Source organism: Lygodium microphyllum, chromosome 16 (assembly GCF_053477565.2).
Source record: "Lygodium microphyllum isolate KBCC chromosome 16, Lygodium_microphyllum_v1.1.10, whole genome shotgun sequence".
NCBI classification, from domain to species: Eukaryota; Viridiplantae; Streptophyta; class Polypodiopsida; order Schizaeales; family Lygodiaceae; genus Lygodium; species Lygodium microphyllum.
Genome location: NC_141150.1, coordinates 135,685,277 through 135,699,783, shown reverse-complemented (window position 1 = coordinate 135,699,783; position 14,507 = coordinate 135,685,277). Strand labels below are relative to the sequence as shown.

Below are 14,507 nucleotides of genomic sequence, written 5' to 3'. Positions count from 1 at the left end.
ATTGCCTCGTACGAATCAAAGTCACAATGCAATTTAGGACATGATCAACCCATTGACAAAGATGATTTGGTTCGTAACGATGACAATTATTAAAGCCATGAGGTAGCTAGTCTCTTTGTTAAGCATCTCTCTAAACTTTATGGTTTGCTTAAAGAAATAGTCGTGAATGCGATCCTAAGTTCATTGGCCATTGGTGGAAAACAATCTTCTAGAATTTGGAGACTTGATTGTCCATGTTGTCCTTTGAGCACCATGAGACTAATGGACAAACCAAGATAACAAATCAAACTCTGGAGGATGTGCTAGGTGTATATATCTATGGTAGATAATTTGATTGGGAGTATTATCTTCCACATATACTAAGTTTGCTTATAGCAGTGCTTATGTATGGCTATGGGTGAAAAGCGTGGATTGTTGATGAACACAAGGGATTCAAGATGAAATCCATACTTTATTTCTTCCTCAATATACAAGAAAAAATATTAAAATTGTTAGCTATTGTATTTCATGTTGTCATCTCCTAGTTGTGAGCTCCATTAGAGTTTGACGGAGATGGAGGAGCTCTGATTGTTTCTAGCCTTGTATTTGAGTGTGTTGCAATTTTAGACTATCTAGGAGTGTGTTTCACATTGATTGAGCATTATTTCCAGCAAGGTGGATTGCGATTTTATGTTACCTCTGCGAAGGTATGCTAGGGTTTACCATCAAGAAACACAACATGTATGACCAAGACTGAAACACAAAGACTCAAATAGTGACAAGTAGAACTCAAACCCTAAATGTAAAACACAAAACACAAATGCAAAACTCAAAACTTAAACATAAAGACAAACATAGAGAGAAGAAACTCTGAACCGAATGAATGCTGTTAATGAATGTAACAGTGGACACAATGCCCAAGGGCAAACAATGGAGTGTCGGAGAGTGACGTTTGCGGGAGATGGATCCCTAGTGCTGTGACCACTAGTCGAAGTGCAGAAGATGAGGAAAACACCAAACACTGATCACTAGGTAGTCAGTAAACAGAGGTGACAGCAGGGTTGATGCCTGGAGGAGATGGTGGCAACAAGAAGCTGTAAACACAGCAATAGAGTTGCCGCCTAGAGAAGGCAGACCACAACCAACCCTCACGTGCAAAGGGGAGAACTAAAAAAAAAACCTCTAGAAGGTCGCCTAGAGGAGTGGAGGGTTGCCACTTGACGCCGGAGACTGTAGAGTCCAAATGCAAGCTGAAAGAGGGGTTGCCGATGATGGGGTTGCTGAATGCAGCCAAGTGTGGGGCACGAGATAGTGGGTGGGAGCAATGGATGAAGACGCAAGGCACTAAAGGAGCTGTGGAAGGAGTGGTACAATCGCGAAGGGTAGATTGCCACATGGGTGAAGGCTAATGACTGAAATCTGCAAAAAAAAAGAGCGAGGCTGAATGGTGGGGGGCCTACCTATTTATAGATGTTGAAGGATGCCACGAAATAGGGTTTTGGGAGATCAATGAAACTCTCTTTAACTATGCACCAAATTTGCATTTTTAATTGATAGTAATCAGCTATAAAGCATGTTTTAGCTCAACACCCCCTCTCAAGCCCAAAATTGAGCCTAAAAGAATAGACATGCAATGTTTATTCAAAGGCATGCCACCCCAAAGTAGCCAAGGCATTGGACAAAGGGTGCACGTCGGTCGCCCAGTTGCCTATGAAGCCCTACAAAGACAGATGGAAACATATTGAACTTTTTTTTTGTGGAAAAAGTTAATTTTATGGATAGTAACCAATTATGTAACAATGACCCAAAATATGGAAGTATGGATGGTACACCCAACACATTATAAAAAAATGCAAGCTTACCCATCTACTAGGGGATGTTGATGATGAGGGAAAGGTGATGGAGTATCATGTAAGGAAGAATGATGGTATAATCCGTTAGTGAAAACGACTTAGGATCCTTCAAGTGGTGCTTTGCACAATGGGATGCATAGGATGCTATGTGTTGAAGAACGCTCATGTAGCAAGTGTCACTTGGATAGTGTCCCTTGTGGGAAAATTATTCACTTGCCCAAGTGCCCTAGTACAAAGATAAAGAAATCACGCTATGCGTAAGGAAAGGTACAACATGGGGGGGAGGGAGAGGCCGATATCGAAGACAAGTGTCAAAACATGTAGAATACCAAGGAGAGTAGGAATTCTCTCTTAACCCGGATGTTGATGCCAAAGAAGGAAGAGAAGATAATGAAATCATACATAGGGGAAGGTACAACATGTGGGGAGGGGAGGGTCGATATCGAAGATGAGTGCGAAAACATGTAGAATATCAAGAAGTATAGAAACCCCCTCTCAACCTGGTTGTTGATACTAAAGAAGGAAGAGAAGCTTGATGATGTCGATCTTTGGGAGGTGCGGAGAACCATGTGGATGAAGCATCTCTATTGGAAGAGTAAGGATAGAAGGCACCACTATGATAGCATCAAGAGAGATGTTGCATGATCAGCCGCGGGAGGGGAAGTCTCCATGTTGATAGAAAAGCAAAACTCGAAGTAGATGGAACTATGAAAGGAATAAGCTCAAAGCGCCTGTCTCTAGCACAAGAAGTACTAGTGCAAACTTGCATGTTAGCCCTACACTAAAATACAAAACCCTACAAAAGAGATCAAAATCTGCAGCACAAATGTGAGTAGTGAGATGCTCCAATAAACAAAATTGAAAGTAAAGGAAAGCAAAGCTAAGTGCAATGCAATGAGTATGTAAGTACACACCAGAAGTCTAAAAGAGAGAAAGACTTAGTGTGTGGCCACCATCGTGTATGTTGAGGTGGAATAGTGACCCTAGAAGGTGTAGTGGATGGCTTAAGAATGGATGTGTAAAGTGCAATAGGGAAGTTACTAGCACACCAATCCGCTAACACTTTAGGAGTAATGGAAGAGATAAGTTAGTGAGGTTGTACGCATGACACATGTCCTATAGCCACTAATCTAGATGAAGTTGATGGTACAGTAGTGAGAGATGTAGCCCCTCTAGATTGGCCACCCGGAGTGGAGACAATCGTAGCAGTTTGGTGTGCTTTTCTAGGTTGAAGGCCTTGCGTCTTTGTATGACACTCCTCATATACATGGCTTGACCTTCGGCAATGCATGCAAAACCTATTTTTCTTAGGAATTTACTACCAAGGGGGTTGTGTTTCTGTGGTTTTGTCAAAGCAAGGGATGTCATTCTTGTTTTGGCTTGGCTTCGTATTTTGCGAGTTCTTCCCACTGTTGATTTTTCCTCTCGAAGAAGAGGCAACCAACCCTCACCCCTCTAAATGGATATGTGTGGAGGACTTCTTGCGGACTTGATTGTGCAGCCTCGTGTAATTCAAGAGTTAGCATTCTTAACTCATAGAAGATCGGCAATCAAGGAAGTGAGATAATGTGTTGGATAAAATGAAAGTATTTATCGGGCAACTTGTTCAAGTAGAATGTGACTTGATTGTTGTTTGACTTCAGGGAGCCAATAGTGGCAAACTCGGTGAGTAACCGCGGATATTTGGCCAACTTGACTTTTAGATTATTCGTGTTTTTAATTGAAAACTCTTGAAGCTCAAAATCAAGATTGATATGTGGAGTGCGATCTATGGCCTCATAGTGGTCGATGAGGTGACTCCAACACTTAGAGGTGAGGGGAAAAAAAGGGTTATATGAACTTAACATAAGGCCTAGTTGAGATGAAGGAGATGGATTGCCAAACGTACCAAATGCCGTGGTCCTTTCAAGATCAGGGAGATGGCCAATCTCACCAATCGGTCGAGGCATGGTAGTAGCACATGTTGGAGGGGTGTAAACTTGACATATGTGATGCACAAGTAGTCCTCAAACTCTTCCTTTGTAAGATGACCAAAAGGTGAAGAGGAAGATGGTAAAGGTTAAGGTGTGTCTACCTCGTCTTTGAGATCATAACGCCTTCTCAGAGCCTCCAATGATGGAGAAGCCTCTTAGGGCGTCACATGATCCCCAGAAGAAGGAACCTGAGACTAGCCTACAAGATATGCTAGGGTTTGCATTGAGGAAGCACAACATGTGCAACCAAGATTGAAACACAAAGTCTCAAACAATGACAAGCAAAACTCAAACCCTAGATGCAAAATGCAAACACAGTAACAAACACAAAGAAGAAACTCTGAAGTGAGTGAATGCTGTAAATGAATCTAAGAGTGTACAGAATGCTCAAGGGCAAAGCGATGGAGTGTTGGAGAGTGACATTCATCAGAGATGGATCCCAAGTGCTGTGACCACTAGTCGGAGTGCGGAAGACAAGGAAAACACCAAACATTGATCACTAGGCAATGATAGAGGCAACAACAAAATAGTTGATGCTTGCAAAGGGGAGGGCCAAATGCAAGCTCTAGAAGGTCACTTGGAGGAGTGGAGGGCTACCACCTGACGCCTAGGTCTATAGATTCCAAATGTAAGCAATAGGAGGTGTGGCAATGACGGGGATGCTGAATGCAGCCAAGTGTGGGGCATTAGACAATTGGTGGGAGCAATGGATGAAGACGAGAGGCATTGGAGGAGCTGTGGAAGAAGTGGCAGTAGTCTTGAAGGGTAGACCACCACATGGGTGAAGGTTGATGCCTGAAATCTGCACAAAAAGAATGAGGTTGAATGGTGGGCAGCCTGTCTTTTTATAGATGTTGAAGGGTGCCCCCAAAAATTAGGGTTTTGGGGGACGATTGATACTCTCTTGAACTGCTTCACACTAAATTTGTGTTTTTAATTAATTAAGCATGCTTTGGGGCTCTTCAAAAATGCTAAACAGCTATGTAAAGCATGTTTTAGCTCAACAGTCTCCACTTGTGTTGACATTGCTAGGTTGTCGATCAGGTTTTGCTGCATTAAATGCAGCAGGGTTTCACTTTATTGGCAGCCAACCAATATTAAATGCAGGTTTGGACAGGTTCACAATATGTTCCTGCAGCAGGTTGGTTAGTTTTGGGGCTGAGTGCCTAGTTAAGGCAGCCCCCCTGCACAAAAAGAATGAGGCTGAATGGTGGGCAGCCTGTCTTTTTATAGATGTTGAAGGGTGCCCCCAAAAATTAGGGTTTTGAGGGATGACTAATACTCTCTCGCACACTAAATTTGCGTTTTTATTTAATTAAGCATGCTTTGGGGCTCTTTAAAAATGCTAAACAGCTATGTAAAGCATGTTTTAGCTCAACAGTCTCCACTTGTGTTGACATTGCTAGGTTGTTGATCAGGTTTTACTGCATTAAATGCAGCAGGGTTTCACTTTATTGGCAGCCAACCAGCATCAAATGCAGGTTTGGACAGGTTCACAATATGTTCCTGCAGCAGGTTGGCTAGTTTTGGGGCTGAGTGCCTAGTTAAGGCAGCCCCCCACACTTGGCTGCTCTTTCTTTTTCTCCTTTTTGTATGTGTTGCACACTCTTGATTATTCTGGTGGATATTCTTGCTCATCAGCCTGATCTAGTGACCTCAATAATGCTTTGGGCTGCGTGCAAGGACTGGTCAGTTGGTCGAGTTGGAAACATTGATACTAATAACGGAAATCTCTTTTTTATAACAATCATAATTAGAAAGGGAAAGATCCGGAGATCTTGATTGTTTACATCTCCGCATGTCGACCATTCCACAACTACACCCAAAATGCTGTAACTGTGCTTGACCAACCATCCTGATTTGGTATTTGTTTCAAGAAAGTAATGATCCGGATCTTGACCCGTTGCAAATTGGGGGAAACGTCTAAGTGTCATCTTTAAGCGAAGTAAAAGAAATGAGGGAATCGAGGATCGGGTGTCATCATTACTCGGGCCATTATCCCCCAGTCTCTCTCTTTTTGACTGTGGCTCCGATGGAAAACCAAGTTGTACCCAATCGGCTGTCTTTGTTTTGTTCCGGATCATAATCCCGTCCACTTTGTGTTCAACATTCTATTTAGATCAATGCAGTTATTTCCTTCTCTCTTTCGTGTTTATATCAGTCTTTATCTTTCCTTCTTTGTTTGTATTCATATTCTTCTTCCATTGTGCATTCTCACGTGATATAAAAAAAGAAGACTTGGAAGTTTTACAAAGAGGTTCCACCTTCTACGCTCTATTTTGTACTGATTTGTCGCAAAGATTGCATATTTTTTAACTGCTCGAGCCTTCTTCGATGCGTGCAAAGTATCAACACCCTTTGTTGTAGGATTGTAGTTGGTTCCTCTACATTTAGGCTGCTTGGTGTCAAAATGCAACAGTTTCTTGTGTGTTTTGTAAATTCATTCAAGGAAGATGAATTTCTGGTTTGATAGGTGTGATGAGTCTGACGAGGAAACCACTCAATATTCTGAAGTCAATGTTCCATCAATCAAAATGTTGCAAACCCAGGATTGTGCTATTTTTATGCTAGTGAGAATGGTATTGAGAGCTCTTGGAGTGCATTAAGGGTTTACCTTAAAGTTCGAAAGAACTCCAATTCAATAACTGCCGACAAGTGTTGTAGGTTGTCTTTGAGATATTGTGAACCAAGATTACCAAGAAAATTAGAAGCTTGTCTTATTGATTGGACTTACCTTTGATGAGTTCATTTGGTGTTTCACATGAGTCGTTTGAAAGAATGCTTGAGGTAAGGTGAATTGTTTGTCCCATCAAGGATGTTTTACATGTGGAAGATATTGCTCACTATATTCCACTTGAACTTGAAATGGTTCTTGACTAAAGGACTAAACCGTCCCTTTGAGCCATTTATCTTGAGCACTTAGTCAAGAGAAGAACTCTTATGAGGTGTAGGTAACTTGCTAGTCGGTACCTTCATTGAAGAATCGTTTCTCCACTTCCTCCTTGAGGATATTGTTGAGGATAACAATCACTCATAAGGAGAGAATTGCTATATTCGTGGACATCTGGACGGGTGCTAGTAGCATTTGCCACAATGGTCATAAAGTAACCAAGGGCGAATGCATTGGGGATGCTTGATAAGGTGACCTACTTTAGGGTTGAGTTAGTGGAGTCCTATTTTTATGACTCAAGGCCCATTTTGTATATCTTTGTATGGTCATTGCTCTTGGACTTAGAATCGGTATAGTTGGTGTGTCCATACATTGGGATGGTACAGTTGGTGGTATGAAATGCCCAATGTTTGGATGTGGTTGTGATGTGATACATTGGTAGCTCTTAGAGTGGGGGGTGAGCATTGTAACTTGCTTAAGCTATATCTAAGCATCTTTCAAAAATGTATTATGTTACATGCACATCTTATGTGTGATGTATATGTGGGTCAATCCCTCAAATGTGGTGCAAGTTTATCAACAAATTACAATGCATCCAATTGTTGTTGCATGAGCCACTTGCTCAAGGCCAAGTTTCTCCCATTGTGTGGACACGATGTGCAAGTGCCTTCAATTGCTTATGGAGGACCTCAACAAGTTGAAATGGGTAAAGAAGATGGTTTGAGAAGCTACATCGAGTATCAACTCCTTCACAGTAAAGGGTGAAGGTGCTTGTGATATTTGTGAGCATAGTTTTCTCGAGTTGAAAAAGCCTCTCTCAAACTGCTTTGTCTATATATGGATCCTTTTGGTGTGTCTATATGAGCCACGGTTCTCACCCTTGGCTAGACAGCGGTGTCACCATATGGGAATGAGTGGGATAAGCATGACATCAAAAGATGCCAATGCTATGGAAGGCATTTGTCTACATGAGGTGTGGCACAAGGTTTGTGCCATTGTCATTGTAGTGAGTTTCTCCTCTATGATGTTTCGCTTTTTGTCCACTAGTTTAGAGTGGCACTTGTTTAGGTGTAGGCAGAGTCATTATGGAGTCCCAATGTGCACATATCGTTGACATAGCTGAGAGGAGATGGAGATGGATGCACAAGCCTACCTAGGGTTTTGCAGCATTGGTACATCCAGCATACTAGTCACTAGCCATTATGAGTGATAGAGAGCTATGATTGGACCAACTTTCTAAAATGCTTTGTGTTGTGCTTGTAGATGACCCTGTGCCTAAGACAACCATAAGGCAATGCTCGAGGAACCAAGGTACTATGCAAATTAGAGAGGTTATGTGGCATTTCCTTCTTCCTCTTGTCTATGGAGGGATGCACTTTTGAAACTTTCCTTTTTTTGGCAAAATTTTGGCTACTCACTTGAGAGTCTTCTACCCATAACCATGAGAGTCATAGCCTAAGATTGCTCTTTGGTTACATGTGAGAGATACTGGAGTACCTATTCTCTCATTCACACATGGCTTCCCACTGTCCTAGTCGCATTCCAACCTTGTACCATCCTAGTCACATCCCCATGTTAGAGCTCTTGGGATCTCATGGTGACATGGGATGGTAGCTCTTTTGAGTCAAGTCTTTAAGTTCACTTTTTTACTTCATGTTTGCAATGTGCATGTGGCACAACTCTTATGCTTTGCTAATCCTAAAACTTGTGGAGACGATTTTTGTAGAGCTCATGGGAGAGGACACTTGCAGCACAAGTGAGCATGGACATGCGAAAGGGGTTCGAGCAGGTGGCTGCAATAGGTTGATCACTTGATGCCCTTCATGCCCTTCGGCATCGATGGGGAATGGCATACGGACACATGTGACCTGAACCTAATGGTGATACCCCATTGCTTAGAGAGCTATCATATTATGGCAATGGTGACCTCGATTAGTGAGGACGAGCTCAAGAGAGTCTCATCATATGCCTTTAAGGATTTTGGACTTTCTTGATGAGCATTTTGATAGCTCATCCTAGGTCCTACACTCCTCTTTTTTGTATCTGCATCCTAAATAGCCATTGTCTAGAGAGCTGGGATTTGATGATGATGGTAACCTTGTCATTGAGGAGCCCAAGAGTGTCTCGTCATCCACCTTTGAGGAGTTATCTTTGGACTCTCTTGATGAGCACTCGGATGTGGATGACATTGATGATGATAGTAGTAGCTCATTGTGGGTCTGTTTCTCTATCCATTATACTAGAGTCTAGGCCTTGTGCGTATCTTTTTTGTATCTACTTTAGTGCATATTGTGAATGTGGGTTGCCTCTTGACATCCATATGATACTGGAATAACATTCCCCCTCCCCTCTGTATATTCATAGGCATTGCTTTTATTACTTTTAACTTCCATTATGTATCAATTCACACAGGTGTTATCTGTGAACCTGTATGCAATATTCTGGAACATATAGGTCAAATTTGTCTTTTTGAAGATGTTAACAGAATTCTTTCTTTTGTGTGTGTGTGGATTGGTCTGTCTGCCTCTCTCTCTCTCTCTCTCTCTCTCTCTCTCTCTCTCAGACAGGCATGTGGTCACTTGTTTTCTAATGGGAATTGGGGGTTTCAAGTTGGCCAGTGCTGGAAACACAGCATATTAAACTTAATGACTGGTTTGTGTCGTGGTTTGTCATGCAATTTTATAAGCATACAAAGTGTGCTCAGTGTATCAGCTTTGGTTTCTGACAATCTCCTTTTCTTTTGGAGTGCAGACACCCGAAAGGTACATTGTCTCTAGATCATTGTGTGGAGCGAGGTCAAGGCGTCATTGATAGCAGGACTGGTGAAGGTGGTCTAGTAGAGGCAGTTTCAGATGAGTTTGCGAAGCTCATGGGAACTCTCTCCATTGAATTTTTGCTGAGGGTGTACCTGCGGACCCATTCAAGTCTGCGAGAGGACCTTGTACATTGGAAGGTGTGGGCGGGAGTTGGCTTTGTTCTTTTACTTTCTGCAGTTTTGCTACATTGAAAATTTAGGAGATTGACATTTTCTTATCTGCATTGATAGTCATATCTCTGCAAACTGTTTGAAAGAAATGTGCTTGCGTGCCGGACCTTCATTCAAGGTCTTGTAAACCATCCTCAGTGGATTCAAGATTACCTAATCAAATGTCCTGTTGATGAAATTCAGCAAGTAAGTTACTCTCGTAAGGTGCTTCATTGTTAAGTTCATACTCTATTCGAATGAAGCTGTTTGGTGATTACTGCAGGAGTGATGGTCTCAGTATTTTTTGAATGATGAACTAGTTTTAATAGCACAGTAGATACAACTTTGTCAATTCATCAGTCAAATCTCAGTCCCTATATGTTATTGGCAGGTGTTTGCTTCTATTCTTGTTGAAGCAATGCGTTCTGCAGTTCTCTTTCTTCGTGGGAACTGTATGTATGTGGATGAAAGTGGTCATGCTGTCGATGCTCTTCAGCTTGATGCATTGATTGACATACTTCTATCAATTCTGCGTGATCCGACACTGCCGAAGTATTCTTGTCATCAGGTTAGATGTCTATTGCTGTAGGTTGTGGTGCAGTTTGTGTGTGGATAGTGAGAGTCATGTGTCTTCTAGTATAAGTTAATGGGCTGTTATACAGTTATCCAGCATTAATGCTGGTGCCCACTGTAGAAACCTCTGGTAATCTTGGGACCAAGGTTTATTAGTGAGATATGACACACGACTCTTTCCTGACAAAAAGAAGTGGTTTGCAAGTGATATAGATCCCTAAGTAATAAGCCGTCAAGACTAAAATGTGGTGTGCTGCAGTATTTCCAGGTCATTCTTGAGTATGCCAACATGGGAGGTCCTCAGCGCATTCACTTGTTACAGAAGGGCAGTCTGGGCCAACTGGTGAATACTACAGTAAGTAGTCCCAGATTAGGAATTTCTATGTGAAGGGTTTTGTGGGCCGAGCTGGGGCTGTAGGGGTCCTCTTGCTTTTTAGGGGTCATATCGCAATGTGCTGACTACTTACAAAGGATTGTGAATTGGCAGGTCAACTTTGCAACCAAAGTTAACCTCCAGCTGGCTAAGCCTGATTTTACCTGTCTTCACTCGATTGTTTCGCTCCTCTTGCGTAGCTGTGACACTGCACAAGTTCGAAGTATGCTTGTAATGAGTCAATTTACTAAATGTATTTTTGCTTGGCACACTTTCAAGTTAATGCAATAGCTGGTTTGCAGGTGTGCCTGACATGGACTCTCAGAATTTATCATCTGACGTTAATGATTACGTAGATAGACAAGTTCCAGCTGCTTCTTCTTCCTCCTCCTCTTCTTCCTCTTTAACTTCATGCCCTCATCAACTTTCTCCACCACTCTTCCCAATCCCAAGAGAAGCAGTGGATGCTGTTTTCAAACAGCGTGTGTATATTTCTGTTTTGGTTAGTATTTCACATCGTGGATAGTTAGCTCAGTCCTGTTTCTTTTTCTGGGGTCTATAAGGTGCTTTTTTTTTGTCATTCAGATAGAAACATGCTCTGAGCATGAGGAGGTTGTAAAATTACTCGAATTTAGTTGCTGGCAGAATGAAACCTTCAGCATGGTAAATTGCAGAAAATCTCAATATGAAGCTTTTAACTTTCTAAATAATGTCATTCTTGGCAATTATTCTACTGCCTATCTTAAAATTGTTTCATGTTTCTTTTGGCAAGTGATGTTGTAAAGGCAAGTGATTTTCTAGTTTGTCTCCTGTTCCTGATTGTATGACTGCACTCTCATTATTAGTATTCAATTGTTTTTGTGAGGAGTATCAATTTCTTGCAGTCAGTTGTGAAGAATATATTAGGGGAAGAGGAATCACTAATAAATTATTTACTCTCTGCAGTGGGTACTTCAGGATCTTCTAGACTCCATACATAGGGCTGTACATAATGAGGTCAAGCCACTGTTGTCATTGATCCTCCGCATTCTTCTGTTAGGTGATTCGTTGCAAAAGGTATGTAAAGTGTATGATGAGTGTAATATTGATTCATAATTTATCCTGAATGAGAGTGACTATGGTTGATATTGAGTTTGTCCATGCAGCTAAGGCAAGAAATATTACTGCTTGAGCATGAGAACTTCCGTCCTGGTATTATGGTGCTTATTGTAACTAGGGTGAGCTTTCTCCAAATCTTCTTAGCTAAGAATGCTTCATTTGAAAATTTTGTGCTCTTTTCTATTTCTTGATTCGCTTAAGGCATTTCCTGGGTACTATATTCTAATGCTTATGCATGTGCAGGTAATGAATACTCAAAAGCGCTACCTACTACTCAAGTTTGTGGTGAGGCTTGTCAATGCATGCCCAGCTGTGCTGGGAATTGTACTTGGAAAAAAGGGTGATTGGAAACGGGTTGTTGATTGGTTACAGCAGGAGCTTGAATCACATGGATCTGCTAAAGCTTTGAATGGATCTGGTGTTTCAAATGAAGATATGGCAAATGGCCATCTCCAGAGGACCAGTAGTGCAGAGTGGACGCTATCAAATGCTAGAAATCTTTTTGGTTCTTGATGTAGTTGTATATCTACTTTCTGCATCTTTTCACCAAGGATGCATATCTAATTGATGAAGAGGCACTCATGGTCATTTTTTTCACACCATGATGTGTTCTTGCATCCTCTTTTCTTTGTAATACAAGTGAGCTCAGTGGTGGAGTCATGGGCACTGGTCAGTCACAAAAGCGGACTGCCTTTTTTGTAATGCAGATATATATCGTTGTAGGCACTGTACAAATGTAAAGAAGAGGTAGAGGAGGAAGGAAGGGAAAGAGCTTCCCTCATTTTAGTGGGCTTTGCCCTTGAAGTTGTGATCCCCTGGTTTTTTGAAATAAGCTTTTGGGGGCTTCACTGAAACATATGTATGTATAAAGGAATGTAAGACTTCTCCCAGAGCAATGTTCAGTCGGTTCAAGACTTAAAATACTTACAAAACAATTGCTGACATGCTACCTGTGAATGCCTGATTGCGTTCCGGTTGATCAAGCCAAGTTAAATACTTCGTCTGGTCTGAACCAGATATATTACCATGTTTCAATTCTATTGTATTCTTTAAAAAGATATTGTATTTTGCTTATTATCTAGTCATTTATTTGATGGATTTTCAATAAAATGTTACTTGCAAATGATTTATTCAATAAGCATTGGCTAGCCTGAATTTGTGTTTTGAAAGTCCATTGATCCATTATGTGCAGTGTGTTATGATATTGAATAGACACTACATAATGTGTCGCTTGCTATATTGTCTCTTGTAGAAACAAGGTCGTCTCACTATAGTCTTAAAGTACAAACTAGGTTGCCTTGCTATACTCTCAATGCAACAAACAAGATCACTTGTAGGCCAAGCAATAGCACACATTGAGAGGGGGAGAGGGAGACATGTCTTTACACAATTTAGAAAGACATAGAAAGAACAAAGTACATGCATTCCTCTGGTCTCAAATAATACACAACCATAGAAAACAGAAATGTCTTGATGCTATTTGTAAAAAGATGTTAACAAATCATGCACCATGTGGCAATTAAGCTCATGCTAAATTGGATGTAACTACAAAACACATGATTACACTTGGAATTTATCACCAACCATTAAGCATTGCTCTTGGGACAAGGCCAACAAAAGGTTGATCCCTTCTAGGTGTGGGTCATCTCACAGGCTACATGTTGACGCCCCTTGATCTATGATGTGGGTTTCCTATGCCTTGAAGTTGTCATTTAAAACAATTGTTTCCCCCAATTTCCTAGGTACTAAGTGATACTAGTATTAGGGTTTGTGATGGTTAAGTCATTTAGGGTTACACTCTACTATAAAAAGTTACATTGTGCATCAATAGCATCCAAGTGTGGCTTTATTCATTGCAATTGCCTTGAGCATTGTACTCTCTTATTTGTAAATATATAGCTACTCATCTTTTGGAATTATTATGCATCAATTAGTTCTTGCAATAATCTTTCATTCTTTATCAATTAATTGCACATGTATATAAGTAGGCCAATAATGGTGCTAGAGCCATGGATCTCAATCAACATCTCTCGACCAACTTTCTCACAATCATTGCCATTCCACACCAAATCTTGCTCAACCATCGCTCGAACCCATTGCTATTTGACACCTTTACAAGTGGTTTGTAGAATTGTTAGTTGTCACATCACCATCCCCTACTAGTCGACATACTTAAGTGTCGTTTATTGGTCATCAATTTAAAAATTATATTCTCTTAATCTCCCAATAATATAAGCCCTATTTACATCCTTTTATATTTGACATCAACCTTCATCAAACGTGGGGCTCTTTACCAAATTGGTCCAAGTTTTTCTAAATTTTCCTATTGTAAGTCTCAGTGAATCTAGTTGAATACTTGTCAAAGATTTGTAGGGAGTTAATGTCATGTATTCAACAAGCCCAAAAGGGATATGAAGACAATTTTTATTGACAATGAACGCAATATCCAACTTATAATATTTGTGATCTAGTTTGGTGCCAAGGGTATCAAGTCACTTATCATCTCCAATTACCACAATCCATGAGAACTCACATCGTTTATTTATTAATTGTGCAATTACTTCACACTTGGTCCAACACTAGGATTGTCCAATTATTGATGCTTAAAGATTCACTAATGTTGATTTGAATCAAAAGGTTAATATTGTTTTCAAAGCTTAAACTTTTGCCACCATGTTTATATGAATGTTTGTTCTAAGACACCTTTGGTAAAATGAAAGATAGGTGGAAGGCAAGTTAAAGGTTTCAACCTTTAATAGTGAACCTTCCAAGTAAGGTAATCTACACTCCCAAACGTTAATTG

At 40.8% G+C, this 14,507-nt stretch overlaps 1 protein-coding gene across 6 annotated transcripts in view; it reads left to right on the top strand.

Annotated features, from left to right (window-relative positions):
• LOC148023473 (uncharacterized) overlaps positions 1 to 12,807 on the top strand; it is a 79,866-nt gene extending 67,059 nt beyond the window's left edge. For 3 of the 6 annotated variants that reach the window (XM_087696452.1, XM_087696451.1, XM_087696449.1), the window contains exons 39-48: positions 9,447 to 9,648; positions 9,742 to 9,867; positions 10,052 to 10,228; positions 10,493 to 10,588; positions 10,721 to 10,829; positions 10,909 to 11,108; positions 11,192 to 11,269; positions 11,552 to 11,662; positions 11,752 to 11,823; positions 11,948 to 12,807. In XM_087696452.1, coding sequence (XP_087552578.1) covers positions 9,447 to 9,648; positions 9,742 to 9,867; positions 10,052 to 10,228; positions 10,493 to 10,588; positions 10,721 to 10,829; positions 10,909 to 11,108; positions 11,192 to 11,269; positions 11,552 to 11,662; positions 11,752 to 11,823; positions 11,948 to 12,217 — 1,441 coding nt within the window. In that variant the 3' untranslated portion in view covers positions 12,218 to 12,807. Of the gene's footprint in view, positions 1 to 9,446; positions 9,649 to 9,741; positions 9,868 to 10,051; positions 10,229 to 10,492; positions 10,589 to 10,720; positions 10,830 to 10,908; positions 11,109 to 11,191; positions 11,270 to 11,551; positions 11,663 to 11,751; positions 11,824 to 11,947 lie in introns of those variants that run through there. The other 3 variants (XM_087696455.1, XM_087696453.1, XR_015693651.1) reach the window with 3 other exon arrangements.
• Positions 12,808 to 14,507: the final 1,700 nt, after the last annotated feature.